Genomic DNA, 16,328 nt, shown 5'->3' on the forward strand with positions numbered 1-16,328 from the left:
AATAATTATATATATATATATATATATATATATATATATATATATATATATATATATATATATATATATATATATATATATATAGGCCTGTCGCGATAAACGATAAATCAGTTAATCGTGCGATCAATTAAAGCTATCGACATCATTTTAATTATCGGCATTATCGTCTCTTCCGACCTTTTTCTCTTTCAGCTAATGAGACTGAATGAAAAAGGGCTCAACTCCGGTGCTCTCCACTGACTCCTCCCTTCCTCATTTCCTCAGTGTAAAGCCCAGCGCACACGACACGATCTTAGAGCTGTCGGCCGATTGTCGGCCCATTTTCAAAACCTGACAGATCACACATTAGCCGACAGAAATCCTAGGTATAACGGTTCGATCGGGTTCGTTCCTGCCGTGTGGTGTCCAACAATGGGCACAAAATAATGGCTACAAGTCCAGTTAACTAATTTTAAAACCAGGCATTAATCAATGATTTACTACAACCTACCTGCAATGCATGTGGCTAGTGTCAGTCCTGACTGAATGAAAATCATTATAACCTATTTACGTCACGTTAACGAAGAACAGCTGAAAAGTTACCGGGTTTATCATCTGCTGTAGCAATTTCGCTCCAACTCCTCCTCTTGTCATTTCTATATTCTTTGCATGTTAAATAAACATTAATGTTGTTTCCACATATCAACTCTAATGTCCGCTGGACTTCGGCTTGCGCCGTGTCAGCTGTTTGGGATTCCCTTCTGTAATTTCCCCTCAGAAAGCGCAGAGGAGAATCTGCGCTTTCTGATTGGCTACTTGTCACATTCAACAGGTGTAGTTAAAGCTCCCAGTCGGGGAAAAAACCCTGATTTAGATCGGAGCGGCAACAACGATCTACCATAACACACCACACAATCTTAGAAAGACCAACGTTTTAAGATTGTTGTAAGGGGAAACATAGGAGCAAAAAATCATGTAGTGTGAATTATTGCATCAGGTAGGCGGATGTGCCCATCTTCTCTATTTAAATCTAATTATTGCTGAAGGGCAACATAATATACAGACTTCATAATGTGCAGTCTTTTGGTTGAATGCAGTATTTATTTCCACTTTGGCTTTATGTTGTTTAGTTTTTTTTCCAGTACATTTTTTGTTAATGGAGACTGAGAATCCATTTTATTTTTGTTTTTGGTTGTTTTGTTTATTTTGTTTATCAGTTCCAGTGTTTAGTGTTCTTTTGAAAATAAAGTGCATCTATCTTCGGCAAGAAATCGCATGCATTATTACATCATTTCCATTAAATCAGTGTAAAAAGATCTTCAAACAATATTATCGTTTATCGCAATAATTTTTGAGACAATTAATCGCTCAGCAAAATTTGCTATCGTGACAGGCCTATATATATATATATATATATATATATATATATATATATATATATATATATATATATATATATATATATATATATATATAGTTCTCTAAATTTACTCATCCAGGTTCATACACTTCCACAAGTATTTTGATAAATGTACCTTAGCAATATCCAGAGACACAACATGCTTTGGTTACAAAAGGTGCTGGAATAATTCTGTCTGTACATTTGACCGTTCTTTTTATCTAAAAATAAAGATCGGTTTGGTTTTGTGGTGCTGGGTTGAGGTTTGAGTCCGTTTCAGTAGCTTAACTTTAACTTTTTCTATCAGCTCCATAATCAGTGTTGATGCTTGTTTGTGATTATTGTCCAGTTGGAATAGGACTGACTGTAAACCTGAAGATAAACTGAAGAATGTATAGTACATCAAATGCCTTTATTTTGCTGGTAGTTCTAAATTTAAGTTGAATTTGAAGCAAGGTCTTTCTTATTTCATGTTAACTGTGAAAATAATTTTAGTGCCTTTATTTTGATGTTGCAAAAGTCTGGGTGAACTGATAAGGGACTACAAGTGCGTGTACTTTTAGTCATGAAGTTATTAATCTAAAATTGAGTAGAACGACCATCTTAGTCACAGAAAATGTATTCAGCTCACATTTAAATAAAGAAAATGCTTTATGTACAGGAGTCGCATAATGTAAGCTATTTATTATACAAACAACCAAATACAGAGGAGAACATAAAGCCTCACCGTCAGAAAGAGCCAGCCCTGGTTATGAAGTGTAAAAACTGCCAAGGTGTCGGCAGATATGTTTCCTCCCATGTAAAACTGGGCCTGATGGCTATCTATGTGACTGCGCACATTTTATGACTGCATTAAATAACCCACTCACTAAAATAGAAGAGTGACAGACCGTTAATAACAGGCGTAAACTTCAGAAAATGTATTGTGCTATCTGCGCAGGGCAATGAAGCACGGTTCTGTTGGTAGATTCCTGTTTGGAGAAAAGAGTGAAAGTAGAGGAGAGCTTCAGTGAGGGAGAACATTTTCACAAACCACTGAGAGAGACAAGGTCAAAGGTACTTAGCTTTCCTACAAAAGAATTTCAAAAATAGCTATAGTGACCATATCTCCTGCAGTCTTATTGGCCAATTAGTAGTTGAGTCACTATAATTGCAGAAATTTCTCTGCAGAAGTTGGAAAAAGACTGAAAATGCCTTTACTAAGCTCATGTTTATGGAAAAAATGATGTCATAATAAATCATTGCTGTGGTATTTCCTTACTACACATTTGACACAGAGTCTTGTGTGATTTGGCTATCACATTTTTTAGACTTGTTGAAAAATTATACCTTACCCCTAAGAATTGATATTTTACATCTGGATGTTTTTTTGATCCTTAAATATGGAAATAAATAAACATGATTACACTAAATTCCACAACTTTGATCCCAGTAGACATGGACTATTCAGCATACACATTATTCAAAGACCTGACAGAACGTGAGGTTCCTAAAAATCCTCTTGTCTTCAGGATGAAACTCACACAGCATGTTTTTTTGTACCAGAGCAAACTTTTCTTGTAACATTCCTTCTTAAGTGTTGCAAACAGTAACACCATTTATATATATATATATATAAATAGCGACGCCTGTTTTAAACAAAAGAAACGTTGATCCTCTCTCAGAAAGTTTAAATATGAGATGCAGTATTTATCAATTTGAATTTGTGTGTAATATTGGATAATAATTAATCATGTAATTTTAAAAAATCTAGTTTTATTTTTTAAGACCATTTGACTGAATTATTAATAAGACAGAACTAAAAGTTCTACATAAATGTTTAATGATCATGCTAAAAATTTTGATTGTGTGCATTCTGTTTCCACAAATGAGAATTAACAGTTTTTATACCGAAGCCAACCCAAATGTACCTTTGATAATAGCTTTTTTTAAAAGACTGCTGCATTTTAGTTCTGCAGTTTGGGGTGAAGATTTAGTTGAGCTGCTAAACCTTTTGAAAATATTTAGGACCTTACTATCTTGTTCTTATTTCCCATCTGTTTCTTTCACTATTCTTGCCCTTTTCCTCTGAATCATGTTGAACAAGCCGACATGAATCCTGTGTGATCCAGCCCTGCTTAAATCTGTTGAAACTCAGGGCAGATTACCTCTCAGTCATGCAGATCACAATCAGCAGAGCGAATAATGTGTTTGTGTCGCTAGATAGCTTGTTGCGCTTTGGGGTATCTCCGTCAAACATCAGTTGTTGAAACATGTTTGACTTCTTCCTGGTTACATGACTTTTCTTCTCCCTGTTTGAGCTTGATTCAGATAGACGAAAAGTGCATTTAGTGCTCTAAAAGGGATGTAAAACATTTGCCTATCTGATGGAAGGACTGTGTTTGAATGGTTTTTTTGTTGTTTTTTTTTACATCATACAGCAACACAGACATCTATAAATGGTTATGTAGAATGTTTTCCAACCTGAAAGGAAGTGGAAGAGATGGAGGAAGAGATTATTTCTTTGTAGATGAATTGAACTATTAAATAGAAACATGTGAGTTTGTCCATAAAATACCTTTTATCTTCAGTTGAGCTGTAAACAATAATGATCTTCAGCCAGACCAAGCCGGTCCAAGCCTTTGACAGCAGTGCATGAAGTCTCAGTAGAAATGAACTGTCAGTCTTCATGAACAATAAAAACAGCTAATGAATTTGACAACGTTACAGACTCGACCGGCTGAGTTCAGATTAGAGCATAATAAAATGACCGGCTGTCTCACAGAGAGCCCGTCATTTCTGCTCCTCATCAACCACTGTATCTTCTTATTCCAGAGTACAACTTAAAGTATATAATTAAATAACTGCTTGCAAATCTACTGAAGCAATTTACAGTGCGTAGCTGCTGACTGTTTACTGTCTCCCACATACTGGTTCCCACATTTTATCATTGACAAATAATGTTTCACATTTACCCACTAATCATAATTACTTGCTAAATATCTGTCCCCTCCTGAGGAGATTACCAGCAAATACACTGAAGTGTGAATGCTCTCTTTGTTTGGAGAAACGCCATACAAAGCAGTGAGTTCTCAGCTGGTTTGGCTTGCTACAGTCACAGGAGTGATGCAATCTGTTTCACCAAGCTACCAAATGTAAGTCACTGAAATGCCTCGGGCAGCAGTAAACTGTTTGTAGCTCTACTTTAAAAATGTGCTGAATTTGAGAGTATACCAAGACAGTGAAACATGTGAAAAGCTTTAGGATGATGACATAGAATAGAATAGTTTTCAAGATATATACAAATTTGATACACAGTAAGTTTTAAGTTTGCCATTAGTCTTTTACATTTGTGATAAAATGTTAAAACAAAATTCTTGTAGCATTCAGACAGTGTAATTCTCGTTCCAGTTCTGACTAGCATTATTACTTTTAGGCAGATGGGTACTACCACTCCAATAGAAGCAAGCTCGCAGCCCTTTCTGTGATTTTTTTCTACATATAATCTGTTTGTCCTTTTTATAGGGTTTAATGTGTTGAAGTAATGTAGCTTTCCATTACTGGTATTATTCTAAGAACACCCTCTTTCACGCCACTTAAACTCATTATGTCTGTCCTTGGTAGTTTTCTCACTAACAACATTTCAAGTTCGAACTAAATTCAGTTTGAGTTGAAGATACACAAGTGGTGACTGGAATGGTGGTTGAAATACGGATACACAGTCTGTCATTTATTGAGCTCAGACACTGCAAAGAAAAAAAACAAGTTCTCAGTTCAGCTAATTAAAGACTGGGGAGAGACTGACACCTAATCTATTTATTAAACACAATCATCACTCATCAAGAGACTTTTTATGCTGACAGTGGATACATAAAAATTCAAAACCATCATTAAACAACATATTTACTTGACTGAAAAATTCCACCAACACCACTGTGATCTGGCTGCTAACTTGCATTTTGGTCTCAACCATTAACTTTGGCTTCTTCCTTTTATAAGTCAAGTTTCCAGTTGTTTCATGAACAAATGCTAAAATGTATTGCCAGCAGAGAGACGAAATCCACTATCTTCACCTGTTTGCTATCACAAATCTCTTGCTTTCTTCACTTTCTTTCTCTTTTTTGGAGAACATACGTCTCACTCCATTCTGTTCTACTGTATATGTCCAATAAACAGCCACACAGCAATTCTACACATTCTCTTTAAAAATGTCTCTTTTTTGCAAAGGAAATAATCTTTTCTCTGTTTAAAACAACAGGTAGTCATGCACTGCAATTCAATACACATCCATCCACATGACATCTGTCTCAAAGACGTGACTCCAAAGACTCTTTGTGTTTTAAAATTGCTTTTTGCTTTGAAAACAATAAAAGACTGATATACTAACGGCTTACCCATTTAAGATTAAGTTAGTTATTTAAGTTGCATTCTTGTCTGCTCAATGCATTTTCAAATGACTTTGATTTCCTTGTGTGTGTTTGTGCTTTCTAAAGGTCGGAGGTCATACCATGCTGCCAATCCGCTGGATGCCCCCTGAAAGCATCATGTACAGGAAGTTCACCACAGAAAGCGATGTTTGGAGTCTAGGAGTCGTTCTTTGGGAGATCTTCACCTACGGGAAGCAGCCTTGGTACCAGCTCTCCAATAATGAGGTAAGACAAAGACACTTATTCTTCTGTCTGTTTGACTCCTTCATATCAAGTTCTAAACACATTTTTAGACACATATCTAAAGTGAGAATATAATGTGCTCCGACATGAAACCTTTAAAGATAACAGAACGTTGTACACAATGCCGGTATAGATAAAAGATATGTACAATTTTTTTGTGGGGCGCTATCATCTTAATAAGTGATGACAACCGAGATGTTGTAGCCACAAGGTGTGATGAAACAGCCCCTCTGTAGAAGTACATCTAAATATTTTATTAGTTTTGTGGGGAAGTGTCTCATAGGTATGATTTCATGAATATGTGAGCCTGTGTCTCCTTTCATGTTTTACAATCTAAGTCGTATCACTTTGAAGTTCTTCGAACTGTCACTATGACATTTAACACCTAAAGAAAAGCATTTTTAGACAGAATTACCTTCCTTTGTTGCTCTGCTCTTTCCTCTCTATTAACCATAATCTATTGCATAATCCAACTGAAAATTAAAATCAATTTAGTTTATCTAGTATATAACTCCAATCAACCACAAATATTATCTCAAGGTGTTTTAAAAAGTCAATCATACAGACAAATCAATCACATACATTCTCAATCGTTCCTAAACAAAACCGTTAAGTTCATTTTTCAAATTTTCTAAATAGTTTGCCATCTAAAGAACCCAAGCTGATTTTATTGAGAAACTGACTTGTAGCATTCACTCCTCCTGGACAAGCAGTTCTTCTTTCTTCAGTTCAGTGCAACATTTTTATGTTTCAAAGTAGTAAAACTGAGACTTTGAGGTAGGCCGCAGCTGCAGCTGAACTGTTACAGGTGAACTAAAAACAAAAATGGGAATCCCACTGGATTAAAACTTGATTTAATAAAAATAATATGTGTTAGAACTTTTCAGCCTTCATCTAAATTGTAACCTCATGTTAAGACAATGGTGCTCTCAACTCCAGTTACATCCAAGAATTAACCTTCACCCCAGACTGCAGTCTCCTTTTACTGTGATGAGCCAGAAACTCTCTGCAGTTTTAAAGGTCAACACCTCTGACCTCAGTCTGACACTCAGATATCTTTTACATATCAGATAGAGTTCTGCTCCTCAATTACATATCAAATACTTTTTTGCTCATCTAATCTGATACCAATCACAGAACGAGGGAGGACTCTGTGGCTGATTGCTCACCAAAATGATAACTTTAAAACAGATTAGATCTTTTATATCTAGCAATTTGCGAAACACAGCTGATTCTAGTGGTCTAATGAAAGTCATTAAGTGATATTCACTGCATGAGAAGAACAGGGCGCATTTAATGCTGGAGGAAATAAAAACAAGCTTAGTTATTTCCTAGAATAACAAAAATGCAGATCATTTATAAATGGAAAACAAAAATAAGTTTCTGTGCTGAGGAGAACTTTAGTCTTCTCTTGGGTACAGAAATCTATTCCTTTATTCAACTTAACACTCTGCTGTGTATTTACGTAATTGTTGCTCAAGCAGTAAATTAGGTGCCAATGAAGTTAATGCAAATTTATGTTTGAAGCGCAGACTTTTGCTTTCAGCATCAAGTTTGCATTTTGATAGTTACTCCTCTGCGTTATGCTAAGAGTTTAGTGAATTATTTATTCAGTATAACATTTTTCTACTATATGCACCTGTGACAAGGTGACAACTTTAGGGCGTTATCTTGTTCAGTGAACTTTGCACAGATGGAAATTGGAGAAGTTTGTCTTCAGAGTGGAAGAGATGTTTTCTGTGTCCAGAGAGTTGAACCTTTAATTTAAACCTTTCACAGGTCTGAATAGGTTTGGGAAAATATTTACAGGCTGGCAGATTGTTTTGTATCTTGATATTAAAAACTGACAAAAAGGGAATGAGAACTTACGTTTGTATAGGTATAAGATTTAAATACTAAAAATGAACCACCCAACTTGTGCTGAAGGTAATGTCTCTGTTTCTGGATCTTCGTTTGTTTCTCCTCTGCAGGTGATCGAGTGTATAACTCAAGGTCGGGTGTTGCAGCGTCCAAGAACCTGCCCCAAAGAGGTGTATGACCTGATGCTGGGCTGCTGGCAAAGAGAACCACACATGAGACTCAACATTAAAGAAATCCATGGCCTACTCCTTAATCTGGCCAAGGCCTCACCTGTTTATCTGGATATACTGGGCTGAACAAGAGGAGGATGAAACGCAGTGTGTGTGCGCAAGCTGTGTGTGGGGATATATTTAAATGTATATGTGCATTTAAATTTTGCATGCATGTGTATGTGAGTCAAAGTGGGCATTGGGACACTTCCGACTGAAGCGTTTGATGCTCATGCAGGTGGGGGTGTGTGTGCGTGCGTGTGTATGTGTATGCAGAATGTGTAACTGTACAGGACGTGAAGCTCACTTTATGGCAATCAAAAAATATTCCTTCAACTCCTCCCTTGATCACCTCTTTCCCACCGACCAACTTCTTCACCTGTGTGCAATCCAATTTGTTCTGCTTCTTCACCAAGGAGACTTTTATCAGGAGTGATTTAACTTTCAAGCTTCTCACTTCTTCTCAGATGCTTTAAACTCGCTGGGGCTTAACTGATAAAATAACAAACAAACAAACTGATGAATAAGACTTGAAATTAATTGACTTATCCCTTTGCTGCCTGTAAGACAACAGGCCATGTTTGAACATCTGGGAAACTCAAGGCGGAGCAGTAAGAGAAGGAGGAGGAATTTCTGGAAGCTCCGACCATTTTTCTTGTAAATAGGAGACTGATGGGACACTTCCGGAGAAACGGCTCTGCGAGATGCCGTGCCGTTAAGACACTGTGTTATCCTCTTTCGCCCTGTCTGTCTTTTTTTCTGTCTCCCTCTCTAAAATGAGGATTACAGTCAGCAGTCAACCAGCAGAACTACAAACGCAACGATTGAGACATCAGTACGCATGTGGGAAATTGAGCGTGACACAACAATGGCCAGAAAGGGAAAGAAAAGTAAACACAATCTCCTTCCTTGCCTGTCTATTGAAATTAAGAGGTGTGTTGAGGAGATCATTTCTGGATGGCCAATATTGCTGATGCACAAAACAATCGGTGACAACACAGATGCAACCGACTACTGTGGTGAAAAGAGATTTCAGACATCATGCTGAGGTACTCACTTTCATGGGTTTGCATTTTACAACTGTTATCTGTTGCATTTTACTTTCCTCAGGCCTGAGATGCAAAGTCATACAGAGCAGAGTAATACGATAACTACTCCACCCCAAACCTCCAAAGCGACAGATGCTCCACTTGTGATGTCAAGCGTTTGTGTCGGAGGTCAATTGATTCATTTGTCCGCAGCTGTCCGACAATCGCAAAATCACAGTGTTGGGGGAGATTGGGGGTTGGTGTGTGGAGGGTTGGGTAGCGTAAAGGCTGCTGAGGGAGTTTGGGTATCAAGTGGTCAGACCATGGTCAAATGTGTGGGTGACTGCATTGTAGAAGGTGTGGTTCATCTGGTCAACCCCTATTAAATCTTCAAAGCTCTCAGCACTCAGACATTCTTGAAAACCACATCTGCGTAAGAGGGGGTGCGCACGAGAGCACACTCACACATCAATGGTATACCTCATCCCGTCATCCCTGCATCCCCACACACCCACCCACCCCCACTCACTGAAAGACACTCAAAACGGGCCGAGAAGGAAATTGAATTGTACATGTTTTATTATTTGAGCGGTGCAGTGCTTTAGCCGGGCCCCGTCCCCTGTAATGGTGTAATGTATATTTCATTACAGCTAATGGGCTCCATTAGCACAGTCTCCTCACAGACATTCAAGACTTATTGTTTTATGGCCGAGAAGAAGGGATGGAGGGATGGAAAGGTGAAGGAGAAGAAAACAGTTAGGCTCGCCGGATTTAGGAGCGGCGACGCGTAGGAATACGGGCAGATGTATTAATGCGTCCTGGAAAGCAATTGAGTGGACTACAGAGGGGAAGCAGGGAAGTAAAAAGAAAGGGACTGGAGACAGACTTAGCAGAATGAAGGAGGGAGAGAAGTGAGAATCTCCTCTGGGAAAAAAAAGAAGTGTGAACATCCATCATTACTATGGCCAGCAGATGTTCTGTAAGCCACAACTTCAACTTTACGCTCCCTTCACATTCCTACAGCTGCCTTCAACCACAGACAGTACACACAGCCACACACTTGAATGCAGGCCAGGGTTTCTGCAGGGTCTTAAAAAGTTATAAAGTCTTAAATGTATTAGTCCTAAAATTTCTTTAATGAAGTCAGATTTTCCATAGGTCTTAAATTAAACACTGTTTTGTCTTAAATGTAAACCTTCATTCATTTATTGTTTCCTTAACTTTCATCAGCTTCTTTTATCATGTGGAAATGTGTAATGTATTTGTGATTGGTTGTCTAGATTGTGTTATTATGCCATAATAAAACTTCAAACCCTATAATGCAGGACAGCAATAAGCCCTATGGCAAGGAATTTGTCCTCAGACATTCAGCCTTCCTCCTAAACCTGTGGAAGTTTTATGCTTGTGAAATTTACCTTTGAACTTATAATTTTATATTTAGATAATTAAATGCAACTGATTTATTTTTGTTTGTTAGTATATCTGTAGTAGTACCAAGTTATATACTTGATATTTAAGAAAGAAATACAAAGCAAAATCATTGCATAAAGAGACAAGAAAGAAAGAAAATAAACCAATAAATACCTAAGGCACAATAAAATGACTTGATAAACCTGTTTACTGTCAAGGTTTTAAATTATGTACCCTGAATAGCAACTCAGAAATGATCTTGGCCCAAATATTTTCATACTTTTAAGACCAATAACAAGATTTTAAAATCTATTCTTTTACAAACTGGGAACCAGTGCAGTGACTTGTGATTTTGTGTGATGTATTAAATGTTCCTCTGTTGGTCAGGATTGTTGCCTCATTTTTAATGAGCTGCCACTGACTAATTTTTTAACAGAGACCAGTAGTGACAATTAAAGTTACCCAGTTTGTTAAAATGTAGATCCGAGTCATTAATGATGCTTAGGTTTCTTGTACGCTCTATGATCTTTAGCCGATACTCTAGTTAATTGCTGACCACTAATCTTTTATTTTTGGGACCAACAGCCAATTTACTGATTTGCTTTAATATAGATACAATTCTGACTACCACTCATTAAAATTATGGACACACTGGCTTTAAGCTTATGATGAAATGTGGTGATATGATGAGACACAAAGCTGTGTGTCATCAGCAAACATTATGGTAAAAACAATGTTTGATTAGTTTACAATCTGAATCAGGAATGGAAAGGAAGTAGAAAAGTGGCCTAAGAATAGAACCTTGATGAACTCCACTTGTCCACTTGTGATCTTTGATTGCAGATTTATAATTAACAAATGAAACAAAGTCATCACAGTCTGGTGAGTAACATCTGAACCAATCTAGGAAAGTACCAGACACACCCGCCTACTTTACTAGTGGATCAGTAATGTTTGGATCAGCTGTGTTAAGATCCAGTAAAACAACAAACAAACGTCAGGCACATTGACATTTAAAAGCTTCACTAATGTTCTCTCATTGCTGAGGTGTGATCAAAAACTGGACTGGTATGAATTAAAGAGATTGTTTTAGTTTTATCAACAATGAACTAATTTGTTGCTGCTTGCCAAAAAGTCGTTAGGCCAGAAACAGAACTGTAGTTACTTTTTTATTGAAGCATCCACACTCAGCTTTATAAAAATTGGTTTGATATCTGAAGCTTTGAAATAATTTTTATGAAGATTACGGTATGCTGTAGGAAGGTATTTGAGGTTTATAACAATTGCAAAGGCACTAAGGTAAGATACACATTTATGTTGACAAATTTAGATTTAACTTGTTTATACTCTAAAGTACGTTCAATATAAGTTAGGTTGTTTTTCATATACATCTTAATTTAAAATCATAAATGACTTGAAAAGACTACTGAAAGGTCTTGATACTTGCAGAAACCCTGCTGCCTCACTCCTCATACATATAGTATGTACTAACAAACTGAGAATAATCTGTAACGATCTATCACACATCCTGTTAAAGCAGAACCACTTCACTCCTCCTACAGCTCTGCTCTGGCTTACAGACATACTGTAAATACAGCTCACATGCATGCAAGAAAACACATGTAACGTTTGCTTTTGCATTTTACTTGTGCATATTTTACTCTTTACAGACATATTTAAAAGTCATTACCAATGCGATTTCACTTACGGTCATTTTGATTTGATGTAGAGATTTCATTTGGAATAATAGGTCTTTATTTGTTACTTAACTGCAGCACTTGATGGTATTGATGTTTGTGGATTTGATTTCCTGTTATCTAATTTATAAACTTGTAAACCTTTTTGTACGTTTCTTTCTATTTTTAGGGTTGCCTTTTTTGCAACTGCAAACTGAATTTGAATTTAATGATTATGTTTACACAAATGTGTAAGATAATCTTGAGTGTGTGGGTATTTTTACATCCCGTTCCTTCTTGATAACAACCGAGCCTGTCCTCATGGACACTGTTCACTGCAGCAGGGATGGATATCTCACCACTCTGTCACATATGTCGATTGAGTTTGACATTTTTCCAAAATTATTCTCACCTGTCAGAATAACTGCAAGGGTTAATGGCTGCAGCATTGACAGCGCATGCTAACAGGGTTAAAAAGAAAAAAATAAATAAAAAAATCCGTCCCTGCTGAAGCACACCAACCACACTCAAAACAAAACCCGACACACAATATCTCTGTGCAATAACAGAGGGCAGGGTGTGTAAGCTGGAAAAAACTGTGAAAAATAAATACAGTGCGTACGGACACTTCTGATGTCAAAAGAGTAGCGTACACTGAAGCAGCTCCCCAGCTCCCAGCACTGTTTCTGCACTTACCTGCTGTGTTTGTTTCTCTCGTTTTTAATAATAATGAACTGCGTGACGTTGGCAGGGGTGATGTTTTGACAGCGAGAGATGGAGGAGATGGGTCTGCACAGATCGGCAGTCTTTGCACCAATGCCTCTGATCAGAAAAAAAAACCTGGAAAAAGTAAAAACAACATCTGCTGTGTGAATGGGAACCTCAGACAGAAGGGACTGACAATCACAGACTTCTCTACGCTCTCTCTCTCTCTCTCTTTATCAAGTGACCTACTGTATGATAGATTATTCAACCAATTTTTCCTCTTCTATGCTGCCTATACTGTATGTGATAGTCTTAACCTCCGGTTCTTAGAAGTGCTACTTTTGTCCTTTTTCTTTCTATGTTTTTTTTTTTTTTTTTTTGTAAAATAACAGCAAGAGGAATGAACAAGAATTTATGTAAAAAATGTGAATAAGCTGCTGGAAGAAATAAGCATTGTTAACTGGTGTGTCCCAGACTGTGCCAGTATTTAGACTAAACTGTTTTAGTCTTTCATGTTTGAATCAAGGGGGTGCTAGTTGGGTAGGTGAGGCTCAGCCAAGACAAAAAAATGACATTCAGTGGCCCCAGGGAAGCTGTACAGCTTTTGATTATTCTGTTTCGGTGAGTGTGTGTAGGGGTGTGTGTGGGCGTGTGGGGGTGTGTGTAAAAAGCTGGCTGATTTGCACCATTCAGACTAAATCCAAGCTCAAATGTCATAAGACTCAACACAGGAAGCAGAAATTGATTTATTGTTGCTGTATGCCAATTTCATGATAAATAACTGCAAACCATCGCATGGAAATGTGGTTGTTTTTATGGCAGCTATGATTAATAGAATCAGTCGTACCCTTTTTTTTTTATAAAAGCTCAAATTTGCCTTCTTTTTGCCTCGATTTATCAAAGCCTGGGTTTCACACTAGCATATCAACAACAGTACCTAGAGAAATCTTTCCTGCCCCGTTGCCTTACTTCAATGTATTTTTGGCCAGACTCTGTGACTGGGGGGTGCATTTCCAGTACAATATATATGTACTTCACAACTTTAGAAATGTTTTGATCCACATCACATTTAATGCTCCCACACCCCACTCTCTTTCTCACACAACCGTGACATCAGACTTTGATTTAATCGAGCTGAAATATCAGAAAGGTCATCTCTCAGATTACTTTTGTGCTTGGATGCTCTGGAGTACCTAGAAGAATGTAATGCATAAAAACAGCTTCTTCTTTTTTTTGGAGAGAAAGGGGAAGATCTAACCTGTGATTTAAAAATAGTCTCTTTTTCTTGTTCTACGGTTTTCTTCTGCACTTAAATTGTTTTGCTGAATCCACGAAGATATGAAAATGGAGGAATGCAACTATCAAAACACTGACGTCAATTCTAGTTAGAGACTGCAAATTCAAACTACTTGTATTTTTTTTAGCAAATGGGTAATTAGTGCTCCCTCCCACACACACACCTACACACCAGAGAGAAGCTGGACAGATTATAGTGGAGTGATGGAAATAATAATATAGTATTTATTCATGATGGTGAAGATGATGATGATGATGATGATGATGATGATGATGATGATGATGATGATGATGATGAAGGTAATAATTATGTGACCTTTTTTCTGAAGGTGGACCAGTCTGTTCGTTGTGATACAATGTAATTAATAAAACCTCTTATGTCACATCAAACATCCTCCAGGTGAATGCGTGTGTTTACGTGTGTGGTTGAAGTGGACCGATTATGTCAGGGGTTTGGTTTAAGTTAAAGTAAAGTTTAACATAAAAGTAAATCAATGTACGTATTTATTAATAATAATAATAAGATGTGTAGAGACACAGTTCTGGGCTGCAGGTGCACTGGTCTTAGCGTGATATGTTTACATAGTTTTTGATGCAAACACATCAAAAACACATTGATATGTGACTTTTTCCATGGCCAAATGATTACACAGCATATAATTATCAACAACAACTGAGTGATTTTTTTTTTTTTTTACCCGATCTTTACTTGAAATTAGGATACATGATTTTTATTTGTAGATTTTTCTAAATCAAACAGGGTCATAATTATACAATTATTCAAAAAAATATATACATTCACCCCTGGTAATATTTAGATAAATTCCTCATAGAAAGTTCAATTTTAATGTTCTTTGCCTTCGATGAGCATCTTGCATAATATTTGGCCAATCTTCCTGACAGAATCAGTAGAGTAGATTGAAATTGGTGCTTTTCTTTGGTACAGACTATGATTCCAAGCTTAATTTACAAATTTTTAACATGGATGAGATTTTGTGATGTCATATAAACTTATTGTTAGCCCCCTTTATTTTTATTTTATTTTTGGGATAAATGTCCTGTTATTGTGTCCAAGTAAAAAGCTGTAAAAAGGACTTAATTTAGCAACTGCCTACATAGAACCATTCAAAAAAAACACTTAAATACTCAAATTTATATTTTATTTATGGCTATTATGAGTGTCTTTAAACTTCTGACTCATACTTTATAAAGTTTAGATAGCACAAAGATGCACTCTAAGTGTGAGACAGGGAAATAGAGTCAAAGCTACCTCTTTCAGTTTCTATTAATCCCAACATAAATCCAGTGTCTTTAAAGAAAAAAAAAAGAAAACCTGCTTGGTTTATAAATTAGGATCAGTCTGAGGGCTTTGCAGGGAGTTGTACAAGCAAATTGAACAAGAGGTTTTGCCTAAACCCCAGATGCAATTAAGCAACAGCTGAATTAATATGTTCTCTTTACACAGAGCTCTGCAATTTATTTCCTAGTTTAATAAAGTACTTGATAGAAAATGAGAAATGCACAATATATTTTCACCTTGGTGTCAGCATGACTGGGGAGGATGTAGCTGAATAAAAAAAAAACAGAGACTCAGCAAAGACAACACCCAGTGATTGTGGGTGCTCTTTTTAGTGCAGTGACAAATTCTTGCCCTCTTCAGTCATATAAATAACACTTTAATTTAATGGTCATAGACACAAACAAGCATGAAGCTGGAAGATGGAGGACATCTACGAACAGAAGAACTGACGCCAGCTTTTGTAAGACAGCAGGGCGTTTTCATTTTGACACATTATTAAATTCTGCTTAATGTCATTGTCACCATAATATTTCCTTTTCAGTCTTGAGGCAATACTATTACTTATCTCAACTGACCTCAATTAAAAGTGAATTTTTATGAGCAAAATTTAATTGCCCGAGGAAAAAAAAATCTACATCAGAGTAAAATTGATTTGTAAATAATTAGAACTATGTAAAATATTTTAAAATCTCTTCATTTCTGAAGACTGCTTACCCTGCCTCAAACTTTTTTTAGGCATGTCATGTTTTATATTGATAAAATCATATTTACCACACTTTTTTTATTCGATAGCTATATATATATATATATATATATA

At 36.6% G+C, this 16,328-nt stretch overlaps 1 protein-coding gene across 4 annotated transcripts in view; it reads left to right on the top strand.

Annotated features, from left to right (window-relative positions):
* ntrk2 (neurotrophic receptor tyrosine kinase 2) overlaps window positions 1-14,601 on the top strand; it is a 99,060-nt gene extending 84,459 nt beyond the window's left edge. For all 4 annotated transcript variants that reach the window (XM_023343473.1, XM_023343475.1, XM_023343474.1 and 1 more), the window contains 2 exons: window positions 5,851-6,009; window positions 7,998-14,601. In XM_023343473.1, coding sequence (XP_023199241.1) covers window positions 5,851-6,009; window positions 7,998-8,183 — 345 coding nt within the window. In that variant the 3' untranslated portion in view covers window positions 8,184-14,601. The remainder of the gene's footprint in view (window positions 1-5,850; window positions 6,010-7,997) is intronic.
* Window positions 14,602-16,328: the final 1,727 nt, after the last annotated feature.

Source organism: Xiphophorus maculatus, chromosome 12 (assembly GCF_002775205.1).
Source record: "Xiphophorus maculatus strain JP 163 A chromosome 12, X_maculatus-5.0-male, whole genome shotgun sequence".
In the NCBI taxonomy this organism is placed as follows: domain Eukaryota; kingdom Metazoa; phylum Chordata; class Actinopteri; order Cyprinodontiformes; family Poeciliidae; genus Xiphophorus; species Xiphophorus maculatus.